At 35.0% G+C, this 15,695-nt stretch overlaps 1 protein-coding gene across 3 annotated transcripts in view; it reads right to left on the bottom strand.

Annotated features, from left to right (window-relative positions):
• Positions 1-15,695, bottom strand: part of LOC128228991 (sodium- and chloride-dependent glycine transporter 1-like) — a 38,702-nt gene that overhangs the window by 17,566 nt on the left and 5,441 nt on the right. For 2 of the 3 annotated variants that reach the window (XR_008260017.1, XM_052940601.1), the window contains exons 2-7: positions 12,774-12,966; positions 11,465-11,596; positions 9,973-10,297; positions 5,313-5,445; positions 3,317-3,451; positions 2,826-2,929 (exon numbers count right to left, since the gene is read on the bottom strand). Coding sequence is in view for 2 of the 3 variants with exons in the window: in XM_052940601.1 (XP_052796561.1) it covers positions 2,826-2,929; positions 3,317-3,451; positions 5,313-5,445; positions 9,973-10,297; positions 11,465-11,596; positions 12,774-12,966 (1,022 nt within the window). In the remaining variant the exon portion in view is untranslated. The remainder of the gene's footprint in view (positions 1-2,825; positions 2,930-3,316; positions 3,452-5,312; positions 5,446-9,972; positions 10,298-11,464; positions 11,597-12,773; positions 12,967-15,695) is intronic. The other variant, XM_052940602.1, reaches the window with a different exon arrangement.

Raw genomic sequence — 15,695 nt, 5'->3', positions numbered from 1 at the left:
TCTTGAAAATTATGTCAACAAATGACAATTCTACCACCATTTAAAGTTTGATTAAATTTTGGACAAATGTGTTTGTTTTAATTTGGCTCAGGCTAAATGTAAACGTATATATACTGGGCAAGAAGTGCTTAATTTTATCGTGAATGACAGTGATTATCCAAAGTTTAAATTTGGTTCGGACATGTTTGACAGGAATTCGGATGACCGTTCAGGTGTGTATTTTAACTTCTTTGTTGTTTTGCTGTTAATATAGCAAATATGATGTATTTTTTGTATTATTTGTTTCCTTAAAAAATAATTATACATTTAATGATTTATGCATGTTTGTTTCAAACTGTTTCAGTAATGCATACTACATTATACTTATTAAAATTTCAGATTCCTCCGACTCAGCGGATCATGAAATTCCTGTCGCGATGAGGCAACAAGAGCGTGCTTGTAGTGGAGGCCTTGGTCGCTGATGAGTCAATGTTCGTGGACAGTAGGATGACGCAAAAAATTAACCTGACTGACATTCATATGTGCTTCATGCAATCCAATGAGTTTTACCATTCACACAAAAACATCAAACAAGCCGGATTGTGTATATTTTGTAAATATTAGTCAAAAAGGATAAAAAAAAATGGTGCCAGACTGTGTGATTGGAAAAAGGTATTAATCACACTTTGTGTTGCGAATAAATGTTTGTAGATTTTTTAGATGTTCATGTGTATATTTAATCTATATATGGAAAACATTCAAGTGTTACTTATTTATGCTGATTGGTTTTTGTCTATGGAAAAATATTGCATATTCTTGTATTTTTTTAAATATTTTTTTGCTGTATATGAAAATTGACACAATCAGTATTTGCAGTACAAAAGAAGTAAAAGTGTTTATGTTTTCTATTTTGAACAAACATAATCTAAAAAAATTAAGAAAAATCTGCAAATTTAAAAAAGATAGGCGTTAAATTCTGAGAAAGCCTAAAATCAAACTGGCGCTGGCTGGAATTTTCTGTGACATATTTTCAGCTGAAATGGTTTACAACACAGTGTAGGTTTTTTGTAAATTCTATTCCAGAACTTAGATGGCTACCAAGCCAATCGTGTAGTCAAAGCAAGAGTGATAGCTGTAGTTTATATTTGACTGCAAATGCCTTTATTCATTTTGTGAGTTATTTTTGAAGTCACCTTGTCTAGTCATTTCCATGGCATGAGATATGACAATGTATTTTAATAGAGACTTATTTTAAACCAAGTTTTCTTAAGGAAAAGTGGAAAACCTAGTTAATTGATTTGGATATGCCTTTGGGCAGGCAGGTGGCTGTGACCATTGGCGCTTATGTCCAGGCTTAAACTTAGCCATGCATAGGATATTTTGAAAAAAACTTTTCAAAAAGGTTTAAAAAACTGGGAAACTGTGGTTTTGAGTTCTCTCATTTATGAAATAGTTTAAAGAAATACATTTGCTTGATCTCAAATATCATTTGTTTGATCTCAAAACTAATATTTGTATAGAATTATCTTTTAGTGTTATCATTCATTCACTGGATGTTATCCTTGTACTATTTACAATATCATTGTTTAGTTAATAAGTGAATAAAATGTGAGCAAAAATGAGTTAAATCACTATATATATTTGTTCGCTCTTCCCTCGCTCCTCTTTTTTGCTAAATGCAAAACAAATAATTTTATTATTATTTCGCTCACTCACCCCATTATTTTTTGGAAAAAATCCGATGAACAAGTTATCAATTTGGTGTGGCCTTAGGCACATTTGCAAAACTTATCTTAAAGGTCAAGAATGAACTTCGCTAACTTGACCGAGTTTTCAGTTTTTGACAGCAAATGTTACTATCTTGATTTTTTATCACTGATAAAAGGCATAGCCTACCTCTGCATGGGAAAACATCATTCTCTGCCAAAATTGTTCACTTTATTCACTTATGATTGGCATTAACATGATATCATGAGACAGTAAACGCTGTAAGACACAGTTACTCAACTGCAGATCATAATCGGCATGAAGCGTATGGGGGCACATCACTCAGCCTGACTTCAGAGCAGTGTAATATTCCATCAAATGCATTGAAAAGGAACAACATTTGACCTGCATAATTACTAACGGAAATTATCAGATTTCAACCATCAACCAAGATGTCACTGAACATGGTGGTTAAAGGTAACTGGACACTAAGAACAGAATGGCTGACTGTTACTTATTATTTTATTTTTTTAAATCCTGTGTATTTTTAGTTTTTACACAGGTACGAAATGCTTTATTTCCCATTGAGTTCTCATTTAAAAAATAAGCCACACAAAATCATAAGGTCTGTTTTGCAGAAATGCCAGCTGCCAATGTTTGTGGTTCATACAAGCTTTCCTGCCATTACCCATTAAATCTTCCTGCTATAAAGAATAGCTATCATACAGGCTATCTATTGTTTGAGGAAATCTATACTATGTCATGTACATCTTTTTTTAAGTAAACAAAACATGACAACAGTTATTTTTTCCAAGAACGATGTAGCCATTTTGCATAGCAGCAGAATAGTTTTTCCCTGAAACAGTGACTTAAGGGTCTCGAATATATATATTTTTTTATGATAAAAGATTATGTAATAATACTGCATTATGTCAGTGATCTACACATATATCAAGATGACAAGCATGCCTCTTATCCTTTCAAGCTGAAACAGCACTCTTACAAATCATACATACGGACGCACGGTCATTGTGTTTAAAGCCATTATACGACACTGTGATAACAATTAACTAGTTATCACACCTGTAAACGCATTTAAAATTGCTACACAGTGTCCAACTGACAACAACAATACATACCTATAAATGTTGTGTTTGAAGTCGTTATATGACGCCATGGTGATTATACCGCCCCACGCCATGCCAACGCTGTAGAAAATCTGTAAGGCTGCGTCACCCCAAACCTGCATACAGACAATTATATCTCCATTTATATCATATATTGTACAACAATCACAACATGTCTCATAATAACCACAAATATGTCTTTTTAAAAAGCATTAATTTTATAGAAATCACCTTTAACAATCATGCACATAAAACAATTATCTTAATAATCTTGAGGGTCTTTCGGGGGGGGGGGGGGGGAACCATCATTAAATTTTTCTCAGAGCTGATTGCCAAGTCTGCTACTACCAGCATAAATGCAGCATTGTGCCTCTGTTTTTCCTTCAAAGGAATCAACCTACATGTCTTATTTTCACTGCTAGAGATAACAAGAATGACTCAAACAAATGTAAACACATTTGACATGTAGTTGGCACAGTGTTATGTAAAAACATATCCATTACCTGGAATGTTGCAAGTTTCTCCCATCTTGGAATAATGTAGAACTTGATGCCATCGATAGCGCCATCTAGAGTCACTCCTCTGATCAACAACACCAACAGCACCAGATAGGGAAATGGCGCACAGAAATGCATCACCTAAAATGTATATTATATAGAATGCTTTCATCAAGAAAAGAAGTTGACATCTATTTGTATGCATACGTTATATAAACAACTCATCAATTTTTGTTCATCAAAACCATCATCATCATCATCACATCTCATCATAATCATCAATATCATTATCATCAATATCATCAATATCATCATCATCATCATCATCATCATCATCATCATCATCATCATCATCATCATCATCATCATCACCAACATCCATACATTTTAGATTTATTAATTTCTGGTCTAGATTTTTCACAAACAATTGATTCTCAGTTTAATTTAATTGAATTAAGCTTACGTAAAATAATCATTTTTGCTATTGAACTTTATGAATTGAAACACAATATAGGGCATATAGTCAATGAAACAGTTTTGTATGAACATTAACATTATGAACAATAATCATTGAGGAATCATTTTAACAAATACGTTGACCTCGGGGTTTCCGGTATAAAACAAGCAGGTTTAAATCATTATCAACCTCAAGCCGATAAGGAGAATGATTAAGTAGATTTTTTGCAACAGTTTGCATTTTAAACCAAATTAATTTCGTAGCATATAGGAAATTCTATCTATCTGAGCCCGCAAGAAAGGCCATTGATCTGTTCGTTGTCTTCTTTGACTCACTTGTCAAACAAAGGGTGAGCTTACAGTCCCACGAGTACACAGAAACTTAAAATATTGGGTTTCACCCACACAAATTTTCCACTACCATTTCTATGACTGACCACAGGAGGCAGTATCCGTCAGAATGGCGAGTTTTATATTACAATTATTTTATGTACCATACCACAAATGGAAATTAAAGGGAAACTACATATATTATAGCATCATATAATGATTTTACCATAAAACTACATCATATTTATATAATCATTTTTTGCTAACTTCGGGTAAAAAAATATTCAAATAAGTGGTTTAAAAAAAATAAAATCCTTTCATTTGAAAAATGGACCCCCAAGCCAACATTATCTTCTTCATTTATCTTTTTCTGTTTACTTCTTAGTGTTCTTATTCATTTCTTGGATAAATTGCAGTTCCAAAATTTAGTTAAATTGACAGTTTTTTTCCATACAGAAAGAAAAGAGGCCTCGAAACCGGTCCAAAACACACTTCACTGCAATCACAGACTTGCATAATAAGTAGTACTAAATCATGTTCATTGATTTTGTAATCAATTCATATTTGGCCCAATGTCACATTGAGAAAATCATTGCAGCTGACTTTATATGGTTAAACTTCTGCATCAAGGACTTGAATTAGAAGCCTGTGAGTCATTAATTGGCTTTGTGAATTTTGCAATTCAGCAGATTGCTGATGTGCCCTGGGTAGTACACAGACATTCACGCAACACTAATCAAGTTAATATTTATAATTGTTTTACTAAACAACTAAATTGGCAGTGGAAGCATGCTTGTCTTATGCAGATTTAATCATTTAAAATTGCAAAAAAATATTAATAACATGAGATTTTCTGATTCACATGGAAGGTAAAGAAACGTGTCTACCTGTTCCATAGGTGATAAAAGATGATGAAACTAATTTTTAAACGCTGAAATAAGAATATCAATTAACATGCTCCCAATGCGAGATGATACTAAATAACAGTGGAGGAAATAAAAAATGTAGCATTTTTAATTATATTTTCCTTCCAGATCGGCTATTTTTCAAGCGGCGGGCTTGTAGCACATAGACATAGAATAAAAAAACAGTGGCATAAGTGCAAAAACAATTTTATTAAGGCTGTGTCTGCAGGCCTGCATGTTCTATCATCAATCACTGAGGTAAATATGATAGAAAAAGTCTCCAAACATCATTTGCTCTTAAGCCCTTATACCTTGCCCAGAACAGCAACGCCCTTGAAGAGACAAAAGAAGACGCAGATCCATGCAAGAGCCAGAGTGATTACAAGTTGCCATCGGAGACCTCCAAGGTGGTCGATACTTTCTGTCAACTGGAGAACGTGACGCCTGAAAATATAGAGAATAGAAATTAGTGCATTGGATAAAATTGACGTCATTTCCATGTAAAAACAGCAAAGCCAAATTTTTGCCATGGTTGGGAGGTTGATATGATTATGTCAACATTAAACCCAAATCTGTAATACAATGTCAGTTATTTTCGTAACATAATAAACTTATTTTCGCAACATAATTAACTTATTTTCGTTACATAATTTAATCTGCTTTGTGTGAATCATTCAGGAGACCATATTGTCATCATTAATTCATAAAGTTGTGCTTTAATTTGTACTTGTTTGCACTAGCTCTTATACAGAGAAGCCAGTGTGTTGCTACTATATGTTGTATCTTACAACTACATGCTTAAGAGGAAAAGAACAAAATGAAAGATCCTAACCACTGGCTTCTAGCTCGCCTTCAATCCCACATTTTAACTTCATCGTAACAAATGAGTGTTTTATGTTGCACAGCAATAGACTGGAAATTTTCCATATACAGAGGCTGCGTGCTCCAAGATCAATACAATGTCTCTGTCTCATACCGTAAATCTTCCCTCTATTTTTACAATTATATGGAAAGATGTGCATTGTTAAAGGCCACTGTTTTTTGTTTCCTTTTTAAGTTCTTTTTTTCTAAAAAGGAATAAAAACAAGAAGTGATAATTGCACAGGCGCTACACTAACAAATAGAATAGAAAAAAAAGAAAAAATTGTGAGACAGAGGTTGCATGTGTGAAACAAACAATGAATGTCAAACAGTACCCTCATTGTACTATTGTACATCTTTATAGGGAAATTTTGTGATATATTTGATCATTGACCTTATTGAGAAAGTCAAAGCCAAAGAACTTAAATTCAATGAAAAGTTAAATTATGTTACTCAGGAAATTGATTATTGTGACACTGAATATAAATAGCCATACGGTGTTGCCACAGCTAGTAACAGTTGGTTGCGGCATGTTTTACCATCCTTTAAAAATAGATTTTTTTAAAGAGGCTACACCCAGATTTTAGCAGCGAGTCAGGCATAATAGATTAAAAAATAATTTCTTTTTCGAAATGAGTTATGATTGTATTGAACCAGAGAACAGCACAGCTTTAATAATATGTTATGATTATCTTGTTTTGTGTCTTTCATAATATTGCTCACCATAGCTAGTGTCCATCTGTGTTTTTCATAGCACTCAGGGTGTAACCTTCCTTGAATGTCACTTTCTTTCAATCTATGTTCACCAGGTCTTATTTCATGTGACTACTGTTACCGCCGATTCTATTGTTGGTATATATCATTGCACTACCTGGTCTGTCAGTGTTAATGTCGGTAAAATAATGAGCGATCAGGGATACTTTTTTTTTTTAATTTTGACATTTCTTATGTATCCCTGTAATGCACCAGTCAATTGTAACCATGGCCCCCCCAGGTCCGGGGGTATACCGGGGATAGCTGAGAAAATGGGCCGTGTTTTAAGCTTCCAAGTGGCCCCGCAGTGCCGGGTGAATGCGGTGGTTTTGGCACCAAAAATAGCGGGGAATGGTCCTTATCTAGGGTCTCTGGTGTGTGGGGGCATTTGGTGGGGATTTAACCACAGTTCGATCCCGCAGGACGGGGATTTTTCCTGGGCTTGGCTGGACTGAAAGTCAAAGTCCTCGCTATTCTCCGGACCTGGGGGAGCAGTGGTTACAATTGACTGGTGCATAATGCTACAACTCTCTACCATTTAACACCGGGCGAAAGAATATAATGTAATATTATGCTTCGATGTTGAATAATAATGACAGAATTGTTCAATATGTGCCTGACAATGATCTAAACTCGATTGAAATTGTCATTAGAGTTGTTATGTTCACATAAATATATTCTGGGTCACGAATACTGTTTTATTTGTCCTAGATTTACAGATATCGGGATACTTGATATCAATCGACACATGTAAGTGTTTTATGATATCTGCACATGTTTTTTGGCATAATGACATAAATAGATATGTGTTTAATAGTTGGCAATAATATTTTCGTTGAAATTTTAATTTATAACAGAGATTATTTCAAAATTGTGGATGCGAGAATTCTCTTCGCAAAGATCATTCCCTATTTTTTGCTGGGATGGTGGAGTCTGCCATAGTAAAAAAAAAAATCAAAAGCCTCGTTGACGGCCATTTAGGTGGACTAGTATTCCATATAGCCATGCATCTACAGCACTTTTCATATCATTGCTTTGTTAGTAAATGCACACACCTCAGTCATTCGATTACTTTGCCAGTTTTGTATTATTTTACAGGTCTGGTATGCCTGTTTCATTTGTAAAAACAATGTGTTGAAAGTTACCCAAATTTTTCATTTATTTGTTCATTTACATCAACATTTCATTTTCGTTGTTCCTAATTATCGCTTTGGTATAATTGCTTTTAATTCAAATTGTAATATGATCTAAATTTAGTCATCAATTTTAATATCATCCCTAGAACCCATGTTTTAACAAAAATGTGTCATACAGATTTAAATTGTCTACAATATAATTAAAAAAAATACAGTTGTAGGCAAAGCAGATCACTTGGTTTGGGTCAATCATACATGTTTATTACACAATGCACGAATACAGATGATAATAGTAATAGATAGTCGGATGTAATAAATTTGAAATGAAATTCTTCTTTTAATTGTTTTCAATCGCCAAGGTTATAGAGAATATTTTGTGATTAAAATAAGGCTAAGAATTGTCTCAAAATAACTTTTATTAAATTTTCAAGGGATAAAAGATAACATTTCAAATTCTCAACAGGTCAAAAAAGAAATTGAAATAAAGCATTAACAGTGAATTGGTCGAGCACAATGCTGCAAACAAAGAATTGTTTCAGGATGGCCTTACATTACACTTTAACAGCACAAAGAGACTATTTCTCACAGGCAATCAATAGTTTGTCCTCAAACTCCTTGATAATTCAAATCTACTCTAAATTTCTTTGTTCAAATTTTACATCCGTGAGGATTGCATACAAGACTGACATAACTCCCTTTATAAGGCAAGGTCGTTGGCAAGGTCGTCGGTTATTCACTGACACTCCAAACCCACTCTTTATTTATCCCTCTAAAGTCTGCTTTAGAAAATTGAAAGCTCTTTTTCTTAAAGCTGCACTCTCACAGATTAAATGTTTTGACAACTTTTTTTATTTTAGGTCTTGGAACAAGCCAATTTATGCGAAAATGCATGGAAACCAGTATAATAAGACTGCTAACAAAAAAACTCAAATCGCGTATTTTCATATGTAAGTTTAACAAGAGCACCGCGGAGTGGGTGCCAACGCTCGTCTGTTTTATAAAGTCCGAAAAGGGGGGATAACTCAATATTAATTAAAGGCAAAATTATATGACCTGCTATAAACATGCATAGTGTTAATAGGAACACGTGTAGCAAGTTTAATGTGAAAATGTTGAACGGTTTTTGAGTTATGAGGTAAGGTTAAAGTTTTTGGACGACGACGACGACGCAGACGCAGACGACGCCGACGACGCCAAGGCTATCACAATAACTCGACTTTTTTTCTTCGAAAAACAGACGAGCTAAAAATGATGTTTTACGCATTTTTCTTAATCCGTTAGCCATTAAAAAATTGGCTAAATCAAAGACAAAAATAACAAAAATTGTAAAAACGGTAAATCTGTGAGAGTGCAGCTTTAAATCAAATTGCTTATCCACTGACTGGCTAATGTCATTGAATTGTTTAAAGGCCAAATGCAGATCTATTTATAATGCTATGCTTAAGTATAATCCATAGTTTGTGTCATTTCCTGAATTATTTCTTATTTATTGTCAACATAAAGAAAAATAAAAGGCAAACTAACATGGAGAAGATGCGAGTAAAGATGATTAATTCCTTGGAATATTTCTCATTTGATTATTTGATGTTCCTGACTTTACTAATAATACATAACACTATCTAATTATAGTAAATGCAGTACATTTACATGTAACCTTATAAGTAGAAAAAAAAAAAATCAAGTCAAGATTTAAATTAAATTATAGAAAAACTAAAAACATGAGAGAAGTCTGTTGGTGGTCTTAACCAATGAATGCCAAGAGATACACTTTTAAAAGCATCAAGTGTCCACTGCTCTGACCTAAGTGTTTGAGTGATCACGTGTCCACCGCTCTGACCTAAGTGTTTGTGGTTTCCCCTCCCCATCAAAGGCACTTCATCATGGCTGATCAATATGAGTGCAGGAAACAGAGCCCGATTTGAATAAGATATCTTGGACGTTTTGAATAAGATATCTTAAGATGTTTTGAATAAGATATCTTACACCTAAACCTCATTCTGCTTAGAAGTGCTCTAGTACACCAGTAAAGTAACGGGCAGATTCTATGGGATTAATTTCCTTACAATATTTTTATTGAAATGCCTGAAAAATAACAATAATAAAAAGCCTTTCCACCTTTATGAAATTATGAAATCTTGGGCCCAGACTCCAGTTGACTATCTTGCAACTATTTGACAAGGGTGCAAAATAAAGAAGTATAAACTAAATGGTAAATACTTACTCCCAGAATTCTTCGCTGGAGGAGACCAGGGACTTCCTGTCCACAACAGAATTGGCCATTACTGTATAGTTAGCCAATGATGTTGACATGTTAGTCATATTGGTAAGGAAAGTTGAGTTGCCGATTCCGAAGGATTCATTGTTGGATGCCATCAACACCTTGCGTTCAACGTCCACGCAGTTTTTGGTGTTCCACCAATTGCCGCACGTGCTCCATGGGAGGACCGCACGCAGCGACATGAACAAGTAATAGAGCGTCCAGGCCACAATAACGTTATAGTAAACACACACGAGGCCCGATACCATCACCATACCAATGCCCACACCTGAAGTGAAAAGAAAATGTGTGTTGACAGTCTTTTATCATCGATACAAGATTTGAAAAACCCATAAAGGATTAGAAGGGGGGGGGGGGGATATGCCACTGATAAGGATGCACTGTTTCACAATATTTTTGTAATTGTGTAAGAAACTATTGCTAATAAATTCTAGAGGCTAAAACAATGCTGCAATAAGGGTATCTCTAATCTGGTGGCCAGAATATGAATATAGTTATGTAGTTGTACTTTTATTTTCAGTCAAGGTCTTTATCATTTGTGAGTTGGCTCTTGATCTGGCTCTCCTAAGCTGACAACAAACAAACTTGATCTCTACCATCGGCCCAAAATAAACACTTACTATTTCCTGTTATCTGCTTCTTTTTCTAATGTTACTCAAAGCGCCTTTGAATTATTATTCACTACTTAAAAGATAAACAAACTCACGGCCTGGGACATTATTAAAATTCTCCATTCTCAATAGAAATTTCTCTCATGCCTTATTCAAATTAATTCCGCACTTATGCACCAGTCAATTGTAACCACAGCCCCCCCCCCCCCCCCACCAGGTCTGGGGAATAGCCGGGACTTGGACTTTATGTCCAGCCAACCAAGGGTAAAATCCCAACAAACTGATGGTTAAACCCCGGCCAAATGCCCCCGTACCCCAGAGACTCTATATAAGGCCCAATCACCGCTAAATTTGGCGCTATGACAAAACCACCGCGGTCACCCGGCACTGCGGGAGCACCTGGAAAGTACAAACACGGCTCTTTTCCACGGCTATCCCCAGTATACCCCCGGACCTGGGGGGGGCCGTGGTTACAATTGACTAGTGCATTATTAACACACCTGATGGAATATTTACTTAGACTTGTCATGAAAACAAAACGACATAACCAGAAGTCTAGTTTGTTTACTGAAATAAAGAAAAGTTTGAAATAAAAATGCTCAGTGTGAGGATGATAAAATAGCCAATCTGAAACTCCTGTCTACCTAACCTTGTTTACTTAATAATTAATTTTCTTTTACGGCCTAGTCCTCAATCTGCATTTAATTGATTATACATCCTTTTTTTTCAGTTTAAGCCAGACTACCTCGATCTTAAAACATTTCTATACAAGCTGCTATATATATGTGAAATCATTCTTAAACACCAAGAAGGATATTTCTTACCTTTGAACAGTGGTGAACATCGCCAAATAGCAATAGGACTGAGGCTTGAGAACTGACCATAGACTGTTTCCATGAAAAACAAGGGAATCCCGCAGATACACAGGAATAAGATGTATGGAATGAAGAAGGCTCCTGAAAAAATAAATACAATTTCATCTTTACATGATACTAATTTAGCTTCATACTAGAAGAACATTGGCAAGTGCTATAAGTATTAGAAATGTTGTGATTAATTCCGAGAATCGCAGGTGAAGTAGCTTATCAGCGTTGTTATTTTTGGGATGGGAATTTATACTGTATCGTATATCTACAATTTCACTTGTTTTATACAAGCACACATTGTGTTAGCATTCTGGCCAGAATTTGATATTAAAATCCTTTTAGAACCCTTAAAAGTGTAACACAATTAATCAAATACCAGTCATAAATAACACCTAGAAATGATGTATTTTCAAGTATTCCTCCAGAAAACAGATGCTGGACTTGTTCTCTTGAAACCTGTAGACAGAACTTAAAAAGTTTGAGAAAAAAATGCCTTGTGCAAGTGTTATTAATTATGAAACAGACACAACATCAGTTGGGGAATGTGCCTTGTTTTTCTTTTGTTCTTTATACAAGTCATGTAGTCTCATATAGTTCACTGATATACTTCAACATGTTGAAGAGTAGAACACAAGATGTTTACTTCAAATCTCTTTGTTTTAAATTGGAGAGTAAAATATTTGTTTACATTTTAGCACGTGCCAAAAATGATGACAGGTATATAGACCCTGGGCGTATTATTTAATATTATATAGTTATCGTATAAAAAGCAACCGGAGAAGAATAACTATACCTATAAAACAGTAAGGCCTAAAAAAAAATACATTTGGTTCGGGTTACCCGACCCTACCTACGGAATAGGCGCCGACCCTACCGTTTTTATAGTCAGTTTGAAAAAAAAATGAAAAACTAAAAAAAAAAAAAAAAAAAAAATTTTATTTTTTTTTAATTGCTTTTCAATGTGTAGTTTAAAACCTTAAATGCTTGTACAGGAGATAACTTTAACACCATTCTCCAATGATGAAAATAACATTCTTACATAAAGCCTAATAAAAAAATAATAAAAAAAAATAAAAAGCCTACCTACCCTACCTATTTTTGAAAAGGATGTAACCCTAACCAAACAAATTTTTTTTTTAGGCCTAAGTATCAATTAGTGGTCCATTATCATGAGATGCTTCCAGTCAGGTATACAACGGCACATGCATTAAGGAAATGCACTAACAGTCCGATCACTGTCACTTCTAATTAATGACATTTAACATACCTCCACCACTCTTGTAGCAGAGGTATGGAAACCTCCAAATGTTGCCTAGACCCACAGCATAGCCGATACATGTGAGGATGAAGTCAAGGGTTCCTTTCCATCCTTCTCGTTCCGTCTGCTTTTTTTCGCTGCTCGCCATTGAGTTGGAACTACTGGTTTGTGAGCTTAAAGATGAATGATGTCCACCGTCCTGCTTGAATAACATAAAGAATACTTTGATTGTATAAAAAATCAATAAAAAATACAAATAAACTCATAATGTAGTAGACATTTTATGAAGAGAATTCTCTGTCACAACGTTGTCTCCTCAAGGGTCTGTGTGGGAGTCTTGGAACGCTAATGCTAATTCAAGGAAGTCCTTGTACACCATTTCTCAAGTTTTATTCACAAGCTGGATAACCAACATTTATTTACATCATACAATGGATACTCCACAGATATTACTTAAAACTGATTCTCTTAGGAGGTCCTAACCATACGGCTGTCAATTCTAGACTGATGAAAGCAAGTAACAATTTTAACCAGAAAGCTTTAGAACTAACATGGAATACCAAAGAGCATATTATTGTAACAACATATTTCAAGTCGCATAATAAAGGGGCAAAAATGATATAATATGAAAGATAGAGTTTTCTCCCACCTCAGATAAGTAGATCCAATAATTAAACCATGCTAGAAATTCTCAACTTGCCCACGGGCGAAGATAAAATGCCCGTATGGAACTCCTTTTTAATTGTCACCACATTGTAATTACCTCCCTTGTTTAAGACGGTTGTCTGTAGCATCATGGAAACCTTGTCTTGTGGCAATATTTAGAACGCTAATTAATTATTTCTCGCTTTAAATGTCACCATAAAACAGTTATCACGCACCTTTCAAGAAATAATGCTTCACTCTCCTTGGAACTATTTAAAGACCGAGTTGACTATTAACATAATCTGAATCACTGCGCGCATATCCATGACAACCTCGAATGATCGTATATCCATACGCAATTATTTTCACTATGCACTACAATAGAGTTCCAGCAAAATATACATTTTTACTTAATTTTGTTTAAACGGAGGTGGGAGAAAAAGCATCTACCATAGCCGCTCGTGTAAGATAGGTTCATCCCGACCCTCGCGCAGGGTGTTTTGCGGAGACTTGGTAAACCTCGTTTTCACAAAACACCCTACGCTCGGGTCAGAATGAACCTATCTTACCCTCTTGGCCATGGAAGATACTTATAATCTTACTTGATTAAATAAGAAGGTTAAATGGTTGGGAGCCTGTGTGTAAAGTTTCAATGCAATACATGATGTATTCGCTGAGGTATTGACTTAAAAGTGGTTACATGCAAAACCTTAACCAGAATTTCTAAGTTATAATAAAGGGGAATTATTTGCATTAAATGCAAACTAGAGTTATCTAACTTGGTTAATTAGGTAGGTTGGATGGTTGAGTACCATTGTATCAAGTCTCAATGCAATACCTCAAGCAGTTGCTGAGATATTAACCTATGTGTGCTTGCACCCAAAACCTTAACCAGAATTTCTATGTCAAATAACAAAGGCCTATTATTTGCATTAAATGCAAACTATAGTTATCTAACTTGGTAAATAAGGTAGGTTGGATGGTTGAGTTACATTGTATCAAGTCTCAATGCAATACCTCAAGTAGTTGCTGAGATATTAACCTATGTGTGCTTGCACGCAAAACCTTAACCAGAATTTCTAAGTCAAATAATAAAGGCCTATTATTTGCATTAAATGCAAACTAGAGTTATCTAACTTGGTTAATTAAGTTGGCTGGATGGTTGAGTACCATTGTATAAAGTCCCAATGAAATACCTCAATTTGTTGCCGAGGTATTTACCTATGTGTGCTTGCACGCAAAACCTTAACTAAGGGGTGACGCCGACGCATACGCCAACGCCGACACTTGGGTGAGTAGTATAGCTCTCCTTATTCTTTGATAAGTCGAGCTAAAAAGTTGGTCAAAAGGTCAAAGTCAAGGACATCCGAGGACAACATTGATGCTCGTTTGCCAAATTGTGCACATGGTCAACATTTCATTGCTGTAGCTTTAAAAATTAACTAGAACTCCGCGAGTCGGATGTGTTGCCTGACGAATTATTTACTGTCGACATTATAGCTGTTAGATTGACATTTTATTCATTTATAGACAATGATGTTGCCATTTAACTTTCAAGTGTAGGTGGCATTTGAACCCTCAATCAGATATACCTATGGAAGAAGTTTCAGGTTGAAACCTCCTATAGTTTACGAGATATGCCACGGACAAAACCTAAGGAAGAAAATTAACAAAGGGCAATAACTCTAAAAATATGGCAGCAAGAGTAACGATTCTTGTGCACTGCACTTGCCCTCAATGAGATCTATCTAGCTATGAAGTTTCACTATGAAGTTTCAAGTTGATACCTCTTATATTCTTCAAGATATGCCCCGGACAAAACTTTAAGCATGAAAATTAACAAAGGGCAATAACTTTAAAACTAAGAAAGCAAGAGTTACTGTTATTGTGCACTGCCCTTGCCCTCAATGAGATATATCTAGTTATGAAGTTTCAAGTTGATACCTCTTATATTCTTCAACATATGCCCCGTACAAAACTTTAAGCATGAAAATTAACAAAGGGCAATAACTTTAAAACTAAGAAAGCAAGAGTTACTGTTATTGTGCACTGCACTTGCCCTCAATGAGATCTGTCTAGCTATGAAGTTTCAAGTTGATAACTCTTATATTCTACAAGATATGCCCCGGACAAAACTTTAAGCATGAAAAATAACAATGGGCAATAACTCTAAAAATATGGAAGCAAGAGTTACTGTTTTTGTGCACTGCACTTGCCCTCAATTAGATCTATGTACATATGAAGTTTCAAGTTGATACCACTAATAGTTTAGGAGATATACCCCGG

Source organism: Mya arenaria, chromosome 3 (genome assembly GCF_026914265.1).
Source record: "Mya arenaria isolate MELC-2E11 chromosome 3, ASM2691426v1".
Lineage (NCBI taxonomy): Eukaryota > Metazoa > Mollusca > Bivalvia > Myida > Myidae > Mya > Mya arenaria.
This window is presented reverse-complemented; position numbering and strand designations above follow the sequence as displayed.